Genomic DNA, 20,043 nt, shown 5'->3' on the forward strand with positions numbered 1-20,043 from the left:
CTTGGATTTGCTTCCTAACTTCGTCAGGACAGCGAAGCTGACACGTCGTATATAATCTAATTTCACCATCCCATTCAACCTCCCATCTTCTATTGTCGCCAGACAAGATAACTGTACTAAAGCTATCTTGATTTTTCTTTCCTTTCAATAAACGTATTTACCAGTACTAGATATTTTAAGAGGTTTTCAGGGCACACGGTCCTACGAAGTCGGAAATGTGTCAAGTTACTTACTGACTGGAATTCTGAATGTACACGGTTTTTTAGGAAGCTCTGCATACACTGAGCGGCCGTGGACATCTTTACTGAACCGTAATCCAGAAACTTTTTTTTTTTCCCACGTGGGATTTCATTTCCTTCTTTGGCGCTCCGGTTTAGTAGCTTGTAGATATAAAAAAAATTACTTACCCGGAGTTCTAACTTGAGAACCTTGGAATGATACCAAAATGCACCAACAATTTAGAACACTTATGGGTTCTAAGAAGTGAAATAAAGGTCATAAATGTTATGATATATTCATAAAAGTCACAATATGCCGATATAAAAAAAAAAGAAACAGAAAAAACAAGCAGATGCAGGTTCAAACTAATTCTCCTTGATAAAAAGGAAGTAGTGTGGGATTGTTTTCACGTCGCCGACCAAAGGCTAACACGCGACACAAATTGAATACGAGTGTTGTGTCTGGATTTGAGTGGGTCTCATGTTCTCACTGATTCAGCGTGAGTTCAGCCTAATGCTGATGCGGTACTTGTATCGCACCTTCTCCATACGCTGGCCTGCGGTCTTGAACGTAGTAAATTCAACGCAGTTGGCTGTTATCTAAGGGAGTTCGGTTAAATCTATCTACGACATAGAAAGAGAGAAAGGGGAAGAGGCTACTTTGGGGGGGGGGGGGGGGGGTATAGGATGTTAGGTAGGGATGTGTGCGGTGTGAGCTAATTCACATTTAAGATGTGGTATATTCTAAGGAGTTCTTAAGTGTTTTAAAACAACACTCCATGCGTAGAATGGCCGCGAAATACAGACATATAGCTGTGAGTAAGGAATCGATTTATTTGCCACAAGCTGAAACAAAATGTCAACATCCACAGTAATCATTCATATCGCTCGGGCAATCGGTATTAGAGGCGGTGTTATAATTATGTACACGTCTTCACACCACCTTGTTTAAGTATACATGAGGTCATTTTCTTTTTCTGTTGCGACTGGAACTGCGTAAGTACTGTTAAATAGTATGTATAGTCGACGCACAGTGTACTATGATACAAGATATACAACTGCAAGTGCTCGTAAGGGCTAGACGGTTAAGACTCCATTGATAGTATCACAAACGCAACACAATTCAACCGTGCATTTTGTCGTCCAGTGCACCCAGAAGCCTTTCTGACCACGTGCTCAAAATTATTTGATTTGCTTCCTAAAATATAACATGTTGTTCGACACACGAACGCATCGAAATACATGTTGAATTCCTGGGGTCACAACAACGCGTTAAAAAGAAACAGTTTAAAAGACGCAATATCTGTTATAAAGTGAAACCACGAGGCTACACCCTAGGGTTAGAAGGTAGTGCGTTTAACAAGTTCGGTAAAACAAAATGTACACCCATCAATTGGAAAGGACTAGAACCATCCAGAACGGCATTTTTGTTTTCTCACGGAGTTATCGTAATTTTGCTTTAGGAGTTAAGAGTGTCACGATTAGCTCATCGAGGATTTGATTCAGAAAGCGAAACACCTAAAGTAGAGAATATCTCACAATTCATATAGAAGCCCGAATAGACCGGCTACAAACACGCGACGCACTCAACCCAAAGGCTGCCTTTGTCATATGATATAAGCTATTTTTATATTAAGTACTTACATAGCTATTTCGCGATAGATCAAATTGCCTCTTCTAGAATTGATTTCCATTGCAAGACTGACAGATTTCGAGGTAGCTTATCTCTTGAACAGGTCTTAACAAGATGCCAACGATGACCCGATATTTTGTGCTATCGCCGGTTTAACTATTCTTTGAAGTATCGACCACACTCAGGTGACGGCAACAACCGGCTAATGTCTTACACGCAGGTCTTAGAACCTCACTTGAAAGGCAGGTATACTCGGTTTTATTTTAAGCGCAAACGCTACCAGCACTAAGGGCCAATGGGGCCAATGAAGGTACTTGGAAAGCCTTATGTCGTGGTATCTTTCGTGCTTCGATGCGCGGTTTACCGCGAATTGATCAAATCAAGTGCTAAGAGTGCGTCGTGGCATCTTGTTTTCTCTGCAGTTTTGTGTTTCTAAAACCTTGAGTCCCGCTTGGACTTAAAAGAAAAAAAACGAAATATAGTTGTTTGTATTCTACTTATGCCTCAAGTAGGCCGAAGGTTCGTTGAAAACCTCAAACGCAACTCAGCGTACTGGATAGTTCTGGTCCTGCGTAACAGGCGCGATTCCTAGTCACCGAAGTAACGAGTGTACATGCGCCCACACACGCGTTAACAGTATTAGATAGACTTTCTTTTCCGCTAAGTGATATGACAGCGAACGGTAATGGACTAAGAGACTAGAGCTTTTACAGCAGTCCTGAGGCCCTGGGTTCTCTTCACAGAAACACAAGTCCAGATTGTTTGCATTTTGCATCGCGGACAAAAAAAAAAAAAAAGGAACCTCTTTGTACCAATGTTTTAGCGATGTCATCGAATATTGATAATAAAAATAAAACAAAAGAACAAGAATGACCAGCGTATAAATATTTTTTTTTTTCAAATGGTTTTGAAGCGTTTGGGTCTAAAACAAATGATGATGTATGACGCTGTTTGATTAAATTTTCATATGTATTGATAATAGTGTTATGGGAAAAACTATAAAAAGAGTCTCATTTTAAATACTAATGATAATATAGGTAAATTTGTATTGATGTACTTAAAACAATAATGCAAACTTTGTAATATAAAACTGCCTCTGTCTTTGGTAAATACCAAAGACACCCTTATATGCATACATTTATAGACCCTCAATGACGCCATGATGTCGCTTGAAGTCCCGTTACATGAAATCGCGTGACCATAAAAAAAACATGGTCACGTGACCCTACTTCACGCCACCATGTAACGTCGTGTGCTCACCGTGACGTCGTTACTGTGTGCACGTGATGATGTCAGTGAGAACATCTTAAAACGCTCATGACGTCACGTGACCTCTGGGACGTCGTCAGTGTGACGTCACCATTGAAACTGCACGCTACGGACACGAAAACGTTAACAGCTGGCCTTATAAATAATTCCAGTTGTTTCTTGGTTCCGGTGACAAACTAGAAGTACTGAGCCCTACCAAAATCAAAAGTAGTACACAGGAGCAGATGAAAGCATTACAACATCTTATAATTTGTTTTTAGTGAATAGAGATAAAAATGGCGGATAGAATATTCTGGATTTGTATTTCCGAGAGATGAAACCCCCAGGCGCACAGGCTGTTTTGAGATCATTAGGAAGCTGGAATGTCCGATCGGAGAGCAGGGAGATGCCCTCCCCGCTCCACGTATCATGAAAGCCGCGGCGACGGCCATCAGAGGGGTAGGGGGAACGAGAGAAGTTCGCCTTCGAAGATGTCTTCTCTGAACAGGCATGCACACCGATCCACGAACCTCTTGAAAGAGCCACCAGGAACAAATGGAAAAAGGCCGCGGTAAAGTCGCGTTGAGGGAAAACGCTACTTCGGTGCAAGAGCTGTCTTTCGGGGCAACTCTGCAATTTTGAGATTGCCGAAAACGCACCTGCATAACGTCTCCAAAATTCTGGGTTATTCCGCCGTCAGCAAAACGTTAAATAAAATTATGTCGGCCGAACAACTGCAGTCATCGTTATGTATCACCGGAAGAACTATAGAGGTTAGAATTACCCAAATATAATTAGAGCCTTTGGAACGTTTACTTCTTATTCCTAAGCCCGACGTTCTTTTTTTTTTTCGCATCGAGTCGGATAGACATTTTTTTTTTTTAATTTGTAATTTTTTTTTTTTATAACGAAGGACCATAATATTTCCGTAAATTAAAATAACGTAGAGCCTCTAAAACGCCTGAATTTTTTTTTTCAATTTCAATAAAGAATGTATTATAAGTTCAGGGCAAAACAAAAAGTCGCGCAATCTTGCACATGCCCTTGCTCAAGTACTGTATTTGCCTCTTTTACTTGTCATTATTATCTTCTTGCGAATTGTAAAACAGCTGCAGTCATTTCGTAACGTGAATCTCATTTTCGGCTGCACTCGAATTTTATTCCAACAAATCTATATGCTAAGGCTTTTTGTTTTTATTGTATGGCTTCTCCGAGAAGAAAAGGTCACCTGTATAAACTTTGTTAAAGCGGCTAACGTTATAAATATATCGCCTAAAGTATCGGATTTAAAGTCAATACTTTGCGAGGGTCAACACCTACGATACAAAAATAACCATAAAAATAGAGCAATCGGTCAAAATCTAACCAGGATCCAGCCCAAGCTGTGCTTAGTTTGATATCTGCTGCGCGACGCTCTAGCGAAAATATATTAGTACACCCTCGTCATCTATTTCGTAGTTGCCTATTCCGGAGATGTACAGTGCGCCGCAGTATGAAAGACCCACTGGGAGCGCGTGGCCGACGCGGCGGCTGGCGGGGGCGCTGCGAACGCTCCGGGCAATTCCATTCTGCTTCGAGGGGAGGACGCTCACTCGGCGCTCAGCACAAACGGATAAGCGCGCGCTTTAGCTGCGCCCCGAGTGAGCGTCCTCCCCTCGAAGCAGAATGGAACTGCCCGGAGCGCTCGCAGCGCCCCCACCAGCCACCGCCTCGGCCACCCGCTCCCAGTGGGTCTTTCATATTGCGGCGCACTGTACAACTTAGTCATCTAGGTCACACAAGATAAGTGGTGATATCGCAAACACTGTCTGGCAACAAGAAGTGATGTCAACAAATCCATTGCTAAAACCCATGAGTTCCGGCAAACACCGAAAGAAACACAAAAATAAAAAAACAGCCAACTTTCAAGAATAAAGCGTTAGACAATGCTCGAGAAAATTGCCTCTTGAGGTACAATATCGTACGGTAATGGCGGTAGTTTCCTTTGAACTACGGTTTTGATTAATCACGCAGACGAATACGGGCCTCGAAGGTCTCATCGTGCGAGTACACGCATGGCACACCTGAAGAATACATTCACGGCTGCGTTTTGCAGTTGCGAGTCGAGAAGATCTCTGACGCGGGTTTTGAAAAGAAACACATGAATTCTTGCAGGTAAGCGACAAAGACAACTGACAGATTGTTTTAGGCTTTCTGCCATATTTCGAACTAACAAATACGTAAAATTCTCGCGACTGTATGGAACGCGGACTACTCGATGAGCCCGTAAATGAAAACAAGGGGTACTGTCACAGAAACACATAATGAGTTAGAAGGAAACTCCGTTCATTGAGGGGACAGCAAATGTACATCGAAGGCGGTTAAAACAACATTCGTCGAAGGGACTAGTGTGCTTCGAAATAAAATACCACACATTATGGGGTAGGCGGAACACCTTGCATATAAATGAAAATCGAAATAAGAATACACGCTCTCAGACACCGCACATTTTCAACGCCGACGACGCACCGATTTTCTAGCGCTCACGGGTACACTCAGACTTTCTTTCCCTCTCCAAGTGCCTTTCAACTAAAATCGAGGGAAAAAAAAACAACACGAAACAAATACCTTCATCTTTCTCACTTGTTCGCTCCAGCGAAGACTCATCACAACGAACCAAAGATTTGGTGGCTTTCTTTTTCCGAGGAACCCACACAACTTGCTCTTCACACAGCTTCGGGGACACAGTACAACACATTGCGCACTCACCCAGCCTCAATTTCATTGTTTAAGAAAAAGAAAAAAAATAGAGCATTGAACACACCGACACCAAAGAGACATGAGTTTTGTGGACAACCGAAGTCCTAACAATGACACCGAGTCACTCGAAGCGACAGGGCATCGATGGAACGTCGAGGACAGGACAGTCGAATAAAACGTGCGTTGACTTGACACTCCCAGGGCCAATTCAGGGGCAGTGTTAGGAACCAAGACGATACTACTATATATAATGGGGAGCATCGATTCGTATTAAATTCGTGCCAGTGAAGTGAATTTCGACTTGAGATATGATGCGGGTTTAATGTTACCATCTTTGTTTCGCTGCAGCGTGCACTGTTACCATCTTTGTTTCGCTGCACTGTGCACTCGAAGAAGCTTGTTAAAACAATAATAATATTTTAATTAGATACCGTTTTGACGATTTATGGTTTTGTGTACGAGAACTGATGTCAGTCAACGGTCGCTTTTTGTTCTTCCCCAAGGGTGTTTCCATGCAACGCTCCTTCGGTTCGAGTGACTCTTTACAATTCGGAGGGAAAACCACACGTTACGAGTTCACGTGGACGAAACAAGGCTATGTACAGGGTCGAGATAATCGGAGAAGATGGAAGTACACTTGGGGGCAGGGAACAGAACGGACAGACCAAATTCGGGGAGCAGAACGAAAATCCCGGCGAGAGGCGAGGCTCCACAAAGAAATCGCTGGTGGTGGCCTTAAGCTTGGATGGTTAACCACTGAGGCCTGCGAGGGAAAGAGAATGAATAGCTATATATATTGTTAGGAAGGCGACGACGGACAGCTTCGCGAAAAGCGAGGCACGGGTGCGCGCCGTTATTGCTTGAGATTTTTGTGCCGCATTTCCACCGGTCATCTCTCCTTTTCTGTCCACATTTAATCATCAAACGTATACTGTTACTGGTCAGCGCTTAGCGGCAGTCCTCCTGAGTCAGTCTGCCTACCAGCATCGTCTGCTAAAGTTCTAGCGACATGTTGTGTACTGTTTCCCCAAGCGCTTCATAATCCATCCTCGTTTTTTTACAATGACTTTTTGGAAGGACCTTCCACCCTGACAAAACAATTTACTTTCACTGTTTTTTTCCTACGGGCGAACAAAAAGGAAGTCACACGGGGCAAGGTCCGGCATATACGGGGAGTGGAGAGGCGGTGTGATGCTATCTTTGTTCAAATATTGTTGCAATGACCAGGCAGTGTCTGTTGGGGCATTGACGTAATAGAATTGCCACTCCCTCCTTTACCGCACATCGGGGCGTTTCTGCGTCACTTAATGGCGCAAGCATCGCAATATTCGCGGGTAAAACGCCTGATTAACAGTTTCACCAGGAAGAACAAATTTGGAGTGAACAATGACCGAAGGTTTTGATGTTTTCATCAGGTAAGGAAGTTGAGGGTCGCCCTAAACGAGGTTGGTCGTTGATCAATAATTCACCGGCCTTGAAGCGAGAAAACCAATCGTAGACCTGCGATTTTTGGTTATTGTCTTCTTTTGTAAGTTGTCTGATGTATTAAACGAGTTTCCGCCGCCGTTTTCTTTTAGAGAAAACAGCTGTTCACGGCGGAACTTTGTTTCTTCAAATCAGGCAGTGCAAACAAAAAGAAAAACGAAAAATTATTTTGAAGCGCTTGGGAAAAAAATTCAGAAAATGCCGCTAGAACTTTAGCAGACGACGCCGGTCGGCAAACGGACTCGGAAGGGGTAGAGTTCCTGTATAGGCTCCCTACGGGAGCCAGAGTTGCGCATTTGTTTTCCCCGCGCCGCCACGCCGCTATTCGCCGAGATTCATCACGTGAGGAGAAAAGCATCCGGTGGCGTGCAAGAAAGCCACCTTTACGGTCGCTCCGCCGACGTTTCTCTTGCCCCGGCGTATGTTTCTCTGCTTTCCGCCTCCTTTTCCTCCTTTCCTGTTTTCCATGCGCGGCGGCGCGCGCGGCGCCGCTATTCGCCAAATTTAGTCACGTGAGGAGCAAAGCATCCTGCTCGTGCGGGAAAGCCGGCGCTACGGCCACGCGCCGAGGCTGAATGCGCAACTCTGCTACCGTAGGTAGCTACGCAGGAACTCTAGGAAGGGGTGCCGCTAAGCGCTGCTAGCGGCAGAGGTTGGTACTACGAACGGCCCGCCCTCCAGAAATCATTCCGGTCACTTTTAGGCCACCCTCGTAGACACCAATCGGGGCAGCGGGACAACTTGACATTAGGTAATCCCACGCTGTCACGTGCCGTTTAGGATTTACATGTGGTGCCACGTAACGTCACGTGTCGTGACCAAGTGACATTACGAAATGAAGTCGTGGTGTCATGTCACGTGACACAGTGTTACCTGACACCGTGACGCCATTTGAGGCAAGTCACGGTGTCATCGAACGTCACGCCAGGCAACTTGGTCAGGTGACTTGGCATCAGGTTGCACGACCTGACGGGCAACGTCACGACATGTATTAACGTTGTTGACGCCGGGACGTTAAGTGACACGACTGCGTCGCACCGAGGGTCACGTGGCAGACTGACGGGGCGTGACCTGATATCACGTGGTAGCACGACGGGACACGGTGATGTCACGCGACATGTCACGCGTAACGTGGCATCCTGTAGTGGCGTCCTGCTAAATTACGCATGTCGCTAGCCAGCTAAATTTAGCTTAGCGTTAGTGAGTCAAATGTAGCAGGAGATTCGCCCCCGCTAGTAGGGGCTTTTAGCCAGTCTTGGGTAGTAACGCGTTACTAGTAACGCGTTACTGTAATTTCGTTACTTTTTTGGTAACTTGTAACTGTAACGAGTTACTTTTTAAAAATGTAACTTGTAACTGTAGTTCTATTACTTTTTTCTGAGGTAACGATGAAAGTAACGACGTTACTTTTGTCGTTACTTTCCAGTTTTTTATGAATAACATACCACTGAACGAGGGTACAATTTAGCCATTTTTTGCGCTTTCCAAATTGTCTCTTCCGACATTTCGATTGTCAAGTTATTTTGCTACCAAGGATATGAATGTTGATTAGAACAAGGAAGAACTATCATGGCGGGCGTACAGAGGGTATTTTGCTGACGTGAAGGAGGCTACTAACACCTTGACCGCAGAAAACGGCACGTTGTTGCCTCACCGCCTACCTGGCAATCAAAAACCTTTTCCGGCGAAACAACACCGCAATTCCATCTAGCGCGTTAGACGAGCGCCCGTTCAGCAAGGGCAGGGACGTGTTCGTTATCAAACAAGGAAAACTTTCAAAAACTAATTTTGGGAAGCAACTGCTGCTAACTTACAATACGAAGTAAAATGCACACTTTTTGAATTTTATGCAAATAAACTTGGCGAAAAGCGTTTTCTAGTTTTTCCTATTTTTTTGTGTTATAGAAAAAGTAACTGAAAAGTAACGGTCGTTACTTTTTAAAAGTAACTGTAACTGTGACGAGTTACTTTTTTGTTGCGGTAACTGTAACGGTAACTTCACTACTTTTTTGTGAAAGTAACTGTAACTGTAACGAATTACTTATTAAAAGTAACTTACCCAAGACTGCTTTTAGCACACAGTTACCGTGCTTCGCGTACCGAAGCCTTGTAAGCATGCTTTTAAGTTCGCGCCCGGGTGATACCGTGACGGCAGGACCCGCGCTTAAAAGACATGCTTCAAAGGCTCCGGTAGTGCAATACACGGAACACGGTAACGATCTGCTAAATGTCCCAAATCTTAGCTATAGTTAAAACCGCCTCATTTAGTAATGGGAGTCCGCTAACTTTAGCTTACAAGTGTACTTTAGGACTACGGTCATGGCTACCGTTACGGCTGCGTTCACGCAAATCTTAACTTCACTGTGGTATAAAATGCATTCTGCAATATTAAAGAGAAATACAAACACTAGACTTGTTTTTACCATTCTTATAAACCCGGGGAGTAGAGAACGTGTCGCTCGTGCGTCATGCGTGCGTCGTGACACGTTACGCTGCGGTACGGAAAGCTTTCTGGTCGTTTCGGATGCATTGCAAGCACGACACATTCATGTGGTTCCTGTGTTCACCGGAATTATCGGGACAAGCTTAAATTTATTCAGAGCCCGGGTCGTTGTGAGATCGCGCTACGCTTCGTCATCCGAGAGCCAACCGAGCGCGCTGATGGTCGCCTGCCTTTGCGCAGGCTCCCTCGAGTTATCATCCGGGAGCCAGCTGCTCACGCTGATGGTCGCGTGCCACCGCGCAGGCTCTTGCGAGTCGTACTTATAATCCGGCTGTTCACGCCCTCGTTCGCCTCATCTTCGTGCGCCGAGAAAGGGCTAAGGGGTTTGGGCTTCGGACCGCACGGAGCGGGGTTCGATGACCGCTGAGCCGCCTGGCAAATGTGGCTATTTATGAGCAGTTATGCCTAATTATGCACACTTATGACATACTATGCCTTGTATACGCTTTGTATACTCATACATTGCCCACTAGGGGCCATGACTGCTCACTGTTGGATCGGCCTACGTGCAAGGGTTCTTCGTTATACTCGAGAATAACGCTTTTCGCCTGGAATTGAGTCCTTAAAAAAATTCTGTCTGAGTTACGCGTCCTATTTGTTCTAAAACAATAAACAGGCCTTAATTTGGCACCGTCTCTAACCCTCTAACCGGCAATTCAACAACACTGTAGACCAAAGAAAAAAATCACAGATCAAAACACGCTTAAAATAAAATTAAAACATTGGATAGGGCTAGTTGGTTTATTATGATCTAGAGGACTTAAAAGCATTAAAAAAAAAAACACGGAAGAAAGTTAGACACATACAACACGGACCGGCGCTAACTTTCAACTGATTTAGTCAAGGCAGACTATCCTGCACACATGCGTGAACACTCTTTCCCCTCTTGCCAACCAAATGTGATAAAAGGAAATTATAAACACAAAAAACAGATGGCGATGATTTTAACATTCGTATCAGTTCAACGTGACTACACAAAACCACCTAGAAAAAGAAACTTACATGTCATTTAGTAAAATCGAAGCTGACAACTGCGCCAGCACGCCTTCGGTTTATGTAATGACAAGGAAGTTTCTTTTCCATATGGTTTTGTCTAGTCACGTTGAACTCCTACGAATGCTCAAATCACTCTCATCTGATGTTTGTGTTTATCGGTTACTTTAGTCACATGGGGTTGTCAAGATGGAAAAGAGTGTTCACGCACGTATCCTGGGTGGTTTGCCTCGATTAAATCAGTTGAAAGTTAGCGTCTGTCCGTGTTGTATCTGTCTCTTCTTCGTTCGTGTTTTTGCGCTTTTACGTTCTCTAGATTAGAATAGAAACCTTCTCCGCAAAATTAAGTCTTATTGAGACAATAGCTCGTCATTATAGTTCATACATCGCATACTGTAAGATGCCGAAATCTGCTGTTCGAACGGCAAAACGCGCGCACTTAGTCATTCTCTGGCGTTCTGAGTTCACCGGTGGACCGCGTTCTGGTGGCTGCGGGAAGATTTTCTCTCGGTAAAGCAGTCATATCTTTTCAACTATATACAACCAACCACTTTTTTTCTTCATCTTTTATGTCTATATTGACACAATACCGCTCGCTTAGGCCTGTACATTCACCGTTAACTGGCCGATCAACAAAAATTGTTAATTTTCTGTACTTAGTTCAATTTCTTTATGAAACGATTTGGTGTACATTGTGGAACAAATTTGCACGTGAATGAGAAAAAAAAAAAAGAATGAACCAGAGCAAATATTCTAGGCCCTCTGTTTCATGTGGTGCCAGTTCTCGAGGGTTAATAGGCGCTAGTGGCTCGCCTGCTGCAGGCTCGCTCACCAGCTCAGTTGTCCTGTCCGTCGCTGGGATCCTTGAGCGAGTGCCACTGCGCGATGGGGCGGCGAGGGGAGGCCAGCATGTCCATCCAGTGGCGCAGCTCGGTGCCCGTGGCGTTGCAGCCAAGCACCACTTTCCCGATGGGCTCGGACGTCCCGATCCGGTCGTAGTCGACCACCGTGACAACCAGCTGCACCTTCTGTAACGCGCCAGGACGCCAGAGAAACAGATCTCAGGCTCATGTACTTCTTACCCCCGGGTTCATCCCCGATATACTGAGGCATTGGGCCCTCAGCAAACCCTCGTTAAAGGTTGCACAAGCTTTATCGGAGAGCACAGAATGTATCCAGCGCGAGCTACCACCTCGCGAAAATTACCGCCACGTGACTCGCGGTATGCGCCGAAGAACGGGGTGAGAGGAGGCGTCGGGAGCGCCGAGCTCTGATTGGAAAGATTAGGGGGTAGACCTAAAGCTAGGGACATTTCTCTCTACTGAACTCGTCAAACGCGTTAGAACGCTGAACGCGGGTGTCCGGTGTTTGGGTCTTTCATTCGAACGCGTTCGACGAGTCCAGTGGAGTTAAAGGCAGCTAGCTTTAGGTCTACCCACTAAACTATCCAATGAGAGCTCAGCGTTCTGATGTCCCCTCTCGGCTCCTCCTCCCCCTCATATTTTCTGCGCATCTACTTATTATTTGTAGGCCCGACAATTCTTTTTGCCTTTTATATTTTCGCGATATCTCGAGTGGCTGGTTAGCTTACTATAATAATGAACAATAATACTCTGGAAGAAAGCAATAGCGTGGACGCATATCCCGCACTTAAATTTAGAGTGAATCGTTTAAACAGCAATCTTCTTTTTCCTCGGGAAAACGTGCAAAGTCCCGCAATTTTTCCCGCGCTGGCCAAACATTCATTAAGAAACAGAGTTACGGGTTTTAGTAGAGTTAGTCGGTAGATACTGTTGGCAATCAGGTCAGCTGAACAAGGAAAAAACAAGAACACGAAGGAAAGGACTGGACATTCACACCGCTGACAGACAACGGACCCTGCGCCCATGTGCGGCAGGGTCAACAAGGGACGTGATCAACAGCCGATATGTGACACAACCCATTAAGGAGGAGATCGAACAGTCACGCCTCTAGCGGCACGCTTCAGCTGTGGGGACAACAAACAGAATTTTCTTGTTTGTTTTTGATCAGCGACATCGAAGATGACGATTCAAAGACCGCTCCTCGTGCGACCAAAGCACAAGAACTCCTTCATGCCTGAGGTGCTGGAGGCCTTGGTCATTGAAGAAAAAGGAGAAGATTGCGTGAGCACCTCGTCGATTAGAGTTCACGAAAAAGAACGCCAATATTTGCGGTTTGCCACACCCCACTGAGTGGTAGGCTAAAAGGTTGTTTTTAAACGTGTTTAATGAGCCGTAGGACGAAGAAGAAAATGCCTAGGCTGGGATTAGGAAAAAGTAAAAGCCAGTTGTTAGTCAGCGGTGTGAATGTCCAGCCCTTTCCTTCGTGTTCTTGTTTTTTACGTGTCCAGCTGACTTGATTGCCAACAATTCATTAAAGGAGCTGTGCAACGATATTCAATTGGAATGTTTTTCTCTCTACACGAGCTTACTGGCACACCTGGGACTCAAGGATACACACACGCAACGCCATTGGCCAAGAAACTCCTTTGTTGCGGTGTAATTTCAAGGACAAAAGCGATCATTTTCATTCAATCTCTCCTTTGCAAAATTTGATGACGTAACTCGGGGATCGCAATACACCCAAGTGACGATATTTGAATGCGGTTCATAGATTGGACCCGAGCATTGCGTGGGCACTCGACTTGGGCTCGTGACAATCGCTAGCTCGAGAAGCATTCGGGTTGTGACCCGTGTCCAATCGCTGCAACGACGACAACAGCCGAGTCATAACAATGTCTGGAACTCAGCGCGTGTCCTGTGCTTTGCCAACCCCAGCGCGTGGCTATGATCAACACTGGCGGCATATAATCGGCTCCAGATCACGTGGCCGCTTGTTCTGGCTGCGAGTTGAGGGGGTGAACGCTGCTCGTTTTTCTTTAATTTTTTTTCTGGAACTTCTATTGCGTGGGGTGAAAAACGAACGCGTGTTTCATAGGTCATTAACGTTAGGGATCCGTTTTAAGCGGTATTTGCGCAAAGTACAAAAATTGTTGCATCGCTCCTTTAAGAACGCAAGAAGGCTAATAATAACGACACTTGCAGATTTACAGTAGCTCTCAAGCCCGTACCTGTCTGAACGATGATACCTACGGCGGAGCTGATAAAACTATTTTTAACTCGAAAATCATACGGCTCCTTGTAAGTAATGCGCAGGGCAGTTAGAGGAACTTAGAGGGCATTGTTTGTGAAATGCTAGTTTTGTGGGAGCATTCGCGCATGTAATGCGGTTTCTAAAACCCTTTTCTTGCGGCTGCGCTTTCTGTAGCGCTTGAGCGCAAAAGAATAGGATGTCCGCTCATTAAGGCTGGTTTAGACACTCGCGTTTGAGTGTGATCAACTGCGTTACAAAACCGCTTTGGACCCTTACGAAGAGAGAACACTCTGGCGTCATACATCCGGCAGGCCTGGAACACTTACGATCAAGGTATATTTTGTGACCTTTCGCAGAATAATCGTGAGAGTGTTTCATAAGCGATAATGCGTAGACTCGACATCACAAATAGTAGTGGAGGACCTTCAGCATAGTTGTACACGATCCGAAGTGTTCGAGGGATACGTGATACACTATGTTAGCGTGCCGACGGGTTCTCTCGTGGCATGAGGCTACAAGCTGTTTCAACGCGGTCGATCACGGTTATACGTAAATGTGTGAACCGGCCCTTACGATGGGCCGGCAGTACGCCGAGGCGCGCGCGCGGGGTGAACGCGCAGCAGCAAGACGACAGTTTTGCCAACTTCAGCGACCACCTGCAAACAGCTATTCACTCTGTGATAGCGCAAAAATCAACGCATAACAACTGAAAAATAAAAAATAATAACCGCAGTATTTCTTTTTTTTCTTTTTTTTGTTATACGCTCAACAAGCGCGTGCCAGTTAGCGCAAAATCTTGTTTATCTGATTTTTCTTCGCGGGAAGCCGAACGCTCGAAAACGTGCTGCCGGAACAATGACGCATTCTTCAGTTAAGTCGACGACAGGGGCGCATTTTTTTTTTCAACACCTGAGCAACTTTATAGCATATATTGTGGGAATTTTGACGCGGTTATAACGTTTGCCCCGTTTAGCATAGTACGCTATACATACTTTATGTGAAGTAGAGTAAAAAAAAAAGAAAAACAATTTGGATACCAGTTAGCGTTTTCCCACGTCAGGTGGCGCGCGCTGAGCATAAACCAGACTCACGCGAAGCGATTGCGCATGAACCGACAGCAGCGCCACCGCAGCGGGGCGACGCCAAAGCCGTGTGCGCACAGGTGGTGTTCGACCCGAGTGCCCGTACTAATATTCCAGCAAGTACAGGCGGTAGTTCTTTTTAATTTTTGTCTCTTTACAGCCACCACGAGCCTGGAACTGTCTATTGCAGTAGACACATAATGAGGTATTTACTTAGAAAAACGTCCGCTCCACAAACAAAAGGTGTAGTTGCGAGGTAGAAGCCTCATTGTGGGGATTATGAAATACTTTCTGAAGTACTGACAAGAAATTGACCCTAACTACTTTTGAAGCAGTTTACGTAAAATGCAGGCGTTTACTTAATTATATCAGCTTCAGCCGAGCCAAATTCGTTCGATTAGATAATCTGTCACTATTCTCATAATGAGTGCAATGTAAATAATTTGTGGTGATAAGGGCCGACTTTTCGCTAACTTTACAATGATGCAGTGTAGCTGTCTGTCAGACACACACAAAAAAAGGAGGTTGAATGAATTGTGGAGAATACACTTGCAAATAGAGCTTTCGGCTCGCAAGTGTTCTAGTCGCTCGCCATGTGAGCGAGTGAAAAATTACGGAAAAAGAGAACTTATGAAAAAACGTAGGTGACGTCGCTAAATATGCAAGGCATGAAAAAAAGATACACAACACACAGTTTGAAATTTTTTGTGAGAGAGGAGGTTTGCACAGCTGTATTTTCAGGAATTCGCTCGTCAACAGCAATCGCGCGAAAAATGGAAGTGACGCGCTATCGCGTACATAAATATAAATTACTGATTCCAAGTACTCTAAGATGAAACGATGTTGCATGTTCCCTTGAAAACAGGACGTGTAACTTGACATTTTCATTTAAAGTCTCGTTTATCTTAGCAGCTTTTTTCAGACTTTTCTAGGTGCATTTAGGTGCACGAGACTGAGCGAAAATGACACATAAACATATATATCTATTATTGGCACGAGGAAATTTTCACAACATCATAGGTAGAAAGGATTGAAAATATATGCAGATAAATGAACCCTATAGATCGAGTGGAATTATTGTCGTGAAGCCACCGAAAGACAAAATCTTTGGTGGCGCCTGGTTTTGAACCCTGGGTCTCACAGTTAACGGTCGGGTATGCTAAGGACCGATTATTTCATTCGATCAGTACGGTTCATTCTTCAGAATATTTCCGACATATATATTTGATATGAACAGCTAAACAAAATACGCAAAAAACAAACATGAATTACCCAACGATAACTTAAAAATACAATTCTTAAAAACATAAAAAGACAGAAATTTAATTAATCAGGTTTAAATTACGAAGAATAATTTATTTTACAATATTTCTGGGGAGCTATCTCTGTGCCATCGCGAGATGGTAAAATGGAGAAGTGAGTTTTTGACAAAGTGTAGGTGGTTTGAAAAAAAAAAAAAAAGGTAAGATTTAAGTAGGTGATTTACGTGAGTGAAAATCTGATGTGCCAGCTGACTAAATGCTATCCCTGATAGGTACAGGAACATTATGCAGAGTGCAGGCACTTGACGCTCCCTGCGGATACGTGTTATAACTCCTAGGGCTCTTAAACTCGTCAGACACAAAGTGGGCGCCGAAGCTGGCGGGGCGCACCGATTGGCCTATTACGACGATGACTTGGCGCTTTTTTCGCCGACGTCCAAAGGGCGTGCTCCGCGAACTTTCTGCTCCGACTTCGTGTTTGACGAGTTTAGAGGCCCTGGACTGATGGGTGTACGACCTTACCGAAACGCAGTTTACAACGTTATCCTGGGGGTTTGGGGACTCTGAGACCGTCCGGCGACTCCAGATACGGCCTAAAAGCTCTCTTGGGTTCCTCTGTGGAAAACGGTGGAAGGGGAGAGTACGGCTTTGTGAAACAGTCAGTTCATGGAACTTCTTGAATCCCGGAAGACCAGATGCGGTCACAACAAAAAAGGGACGCCTCAGGGAAAAAAATAAAAAATAAATAAAACTGAAGAAAAACACAAAGCAACAACAAAAAGTTTAACATAAAATATAATTAACGCAAATGTAGAAAAACAAAAGAGAAGCATTTGGTTTGGACGCTGCCAAAAAATATGTAATGCGATAGCATTTGGGATTTTTTGCCTATCTTCGTACGTCCGCTGCCGAGCTCTGTGCTCTCGGTCTGCAACAACCTGGCCACGTCTTCGCGCCATTTTTTTTTCTTAATTGAACAGGCGTATAATCGTAGACCCGAATAAAATTTCCACGCTAAATTTTGCGGGGAAATCGAATTGCCGTATATCTGTACACCAATTCTGGTCTTCCCGCTTAATTTAGCGGGGAAACGCTTCCCTGCTACGTTTAGTTGGGGGAGATTGAATTGGGGTATAATAACGCGCCAATTTAAGTTTTTCCGCTCAACTTCCCTATACGGGTGGGAAATGAGGGAGAGGAGGGGTACCTGAACACGCGGGGAGGTCATTGCACCGAGCGCTGGTTGTAAAGATTATTGGGTAGACAAAAAGCTAGCTCCCTTTGTCGGCACCATATCCTCCTCTATACTCAAAAAGCCTGGCAGTTCGACTGCAGAACCATAGAGTCCCCGGTCACAGATTGGGAGCGCGAGGATCTGTTAGCAGAGAGCATCAAAAAGCCATTTCTCGGGAAACCTGGACGTCAGCCCACAGCTTTTGCGTGCGGCGAGGACGCGGAACACACTTGTTCGCTCGGCACCAGTGTGCTTCGGCGTCTCGCCGCAGCGGGGCGCCAGTCACGTGACTCTCCTCTCATCCGTTGTGTGCCGCTCTACCTTTCCATTTCGGCGGCCGCTTCTCGTGGCGATCTGCCAGGCTTCGTGAGTATATGCGAGGCTGTGTCTCTATACTCACCGTTCAAACGCGTTCGAACGCACAAGGCCGGCGTTTGCTTTCGAACAGCGAGCAGAGAGACAAGGGCAGCTAGCTTCTCCTCTACCCACTAGTCAGTCCTAATAGAGCTCCGTGTTTCCACGTCTCCGCGCACTCTCGTCTCCTCCTTTCCCTCAGTGTCTGCCCGTATTGAGCAGCGAAGGACGAACGCAATCGATCTCACGGTTTGTTGAGCCTAGGAATGCTACCGCATTAAAAAAAGGGCAACGTAAAATGTAATAACATAAATGTAAATAACGGCAACAGAAAGTTGATAACAACGGCGTGTTGTCCAGGCTGGCGACCGGACGACGGAGGAAATCCCGCCGCGTGCGTACGTACCTGTATTTGTTCAAATGGGACTTCGAAGGTGAAGGACTCATTGTAGTAGGGGTTCAGGGTGCATTTTTTGATGCTCGTCTTCTTCTTCTTGAGCCTCTTTCCGTTCATCATTAGTGCAATCTTCACGTAGGGGTCTGCGGAGTGAAACACAATGCGAGGGTCGTGTGAGTCTCACTAAAATGAATATACAAACAAGACTGAACGGTTTTTGCGAGTCAATCTAGAAACCGATTAATCGATTGATTGAGTCTTTCTATTTTTGCAGTTTTTCTGACCATGTACTCTCAGAAATACGGGGTGCAGAAGGTACACCCCTTGTCCCATATGTAACACCCCAAAACAACAATTCGACGATCAGTCCACCAACGTCGAACCGCCCATACAAAGTTTCACGAGCTGCTTGATAAACGAGCGATGCAACTTATTAAAATAGGTAATATACGCAATAAAGGATACAGTAAGACAATCAAGGTTTTTTCGGTACTTCTGCAAAACCTCAGTGTTCTTTTGAAGTCTTTGATACACACATTAGCGATATTGTACGTCATATTCGACAGCTATCACACCGCTCGTAAAAGTTTGTGTAGCCAGATCGACATGAGGGGACTGAACGTCGAAATTTAGTTTAGGGGTGTTACATATTTGATAAGGGGTGTACCGCTCTACACCCCCTATTTCTGAGAGTGTAGACATGTCTTACTGTGGCAGGCAAAACTAGAAAGCAACATAAGGTTTACCGAAACATCTGCAAAACAGACGCGTGTCCACTGAAACCAATAAAAGTTTAGTTGAATTTAGTGACGCCTATAAACTATAGACCCCTAAAGAGTCAGGGTCTGGGGTTTTACGTGCCAAACCAGCGACGAGCATCTCGCACGCCCTAGCGCAGGACTGAAGATTCATTTTGACCAACTGGGGATCGTTTGATGCGAAACGGAAAAATCTGTGACACGACGCCGCCTCCGCAATTAGGTTGCCTTCTGTATGATTTCGGGCACCACAACCGAGATTCGAACTTGCCACCTGGCGATCCGGAGGAAGGCGCTTCGTTTCGAAGCCACCGAGGTGGCTGGAATCGGGCCTCGTAAAAGGAGAGGGAATCCTCTAAATCCTAATTATTAATAATCCTTGTCCTTTCATACCCACTCTTACAAAACACCTCTTATCAAATAGCTTTTATGTTTGTTTGTTAACTATATGTGATGTCCTGCGTGTTCAAAACAGGGTTAATGTGCCAACAACGGTCTGACAGACAACATACGTTTGTGAAAGTTTTGCAGCTCCAAAACGGCGGCACTATATATTTTTTGTAAGACGCACGAATTCAGAAAAACAAAACATAAGTTTCATTACTGTTTCTTTTTTTTTCTTAGTGCTTGTATACTGTTAGGGTTATTAAATAACACTGACAGCTCAACAACAAAAATTCGCTGACAGCTCAGGCATCTAATTATCAGTGGCGAAAAAATCTCTGAGAAGCCAGCTGCATAGTGATGAACGATTTTTAGAAAGGCTCTAGCTCTTAATAAAACATTTTTTTTATGTGTAGGAAAGCTCGGAAGAGATGTAATATGCCCATTAAGCTTCAGCTAAAATAGTCCAGACAGAAACCCTTTCGGAAAAAAAAGTTAAGGCACTTCACCAAGTGTATCAAATACCACTTACTTCCGTGAAAAAAACTGTCCTAAAGATCATTTGCATAATTACGTTCATTGTCCTGCTCGTTGTTGCCTTATTTATTTATTGTTTTTAAAATCTTTTTAATGCCTTCT

The 20,043-nt window shown here is 44.7% G+C and overlaps 1 protein-coding gene across 5 annotated transcripts in view; it reads right to left on the reverse strand.

Annotated features, from left to right (window-relative positions):
• Positions 1-1,032: 1,032 nt before the first annotated feature.
• LOC120836175 (synaptotagmin-1) overlaps positions 1,033-20,043 on the reverse strand; it is a 223,001-nt gene continuing 203,990 nt past the window's right edge. For 3 of the 5 annotated variants that reach the window (XM_042293183.1, XM_040211252.3, XM_042293182.1), the window contains exons 8-10: positions 18,272-18,405; positions 11,652-11,847; positions 1,033-6,601 (exon numbers count right to left, since the gene is read on the reverse strand). In XM_042293183.1, coding sequence (XP_042149117.1) covers positions 11,656-11,847; positions 18,272-18,405 — 326 coding nt within the window. In that variant the 3' untranslated portion in view covers positions 1,033-6,601; positions 11,652-11,655. Of the gene's footprint in view, positions 6,602-11,651; positions 11,848-16,799; positions 16,893-18,271; positions 18,406-20,043 lie in introns of all 5 variants that reach the window. The other 2 variants (XM_042293181.1, XM_040211251.3) reach the window with 2 other exon arrangements.

Source organism: Ixodes scapularis, unplaced genomic scaffold (assembly GCF_016920785.2).
Source record: "Ixodes scapularis isolate PalLabHiFi unplaced genomic scaffold, ASM1692078v2 PGA_scaffold4__175_contigs__length_147842914, whole genome shotgun sequence".
Classification (NCBI taxonomy): Eukaryota; Metazoa; Arthropoda; class Arachnida; order Ixodida; family Ixodidae; genus Ixodes; species Ixodes scapularis.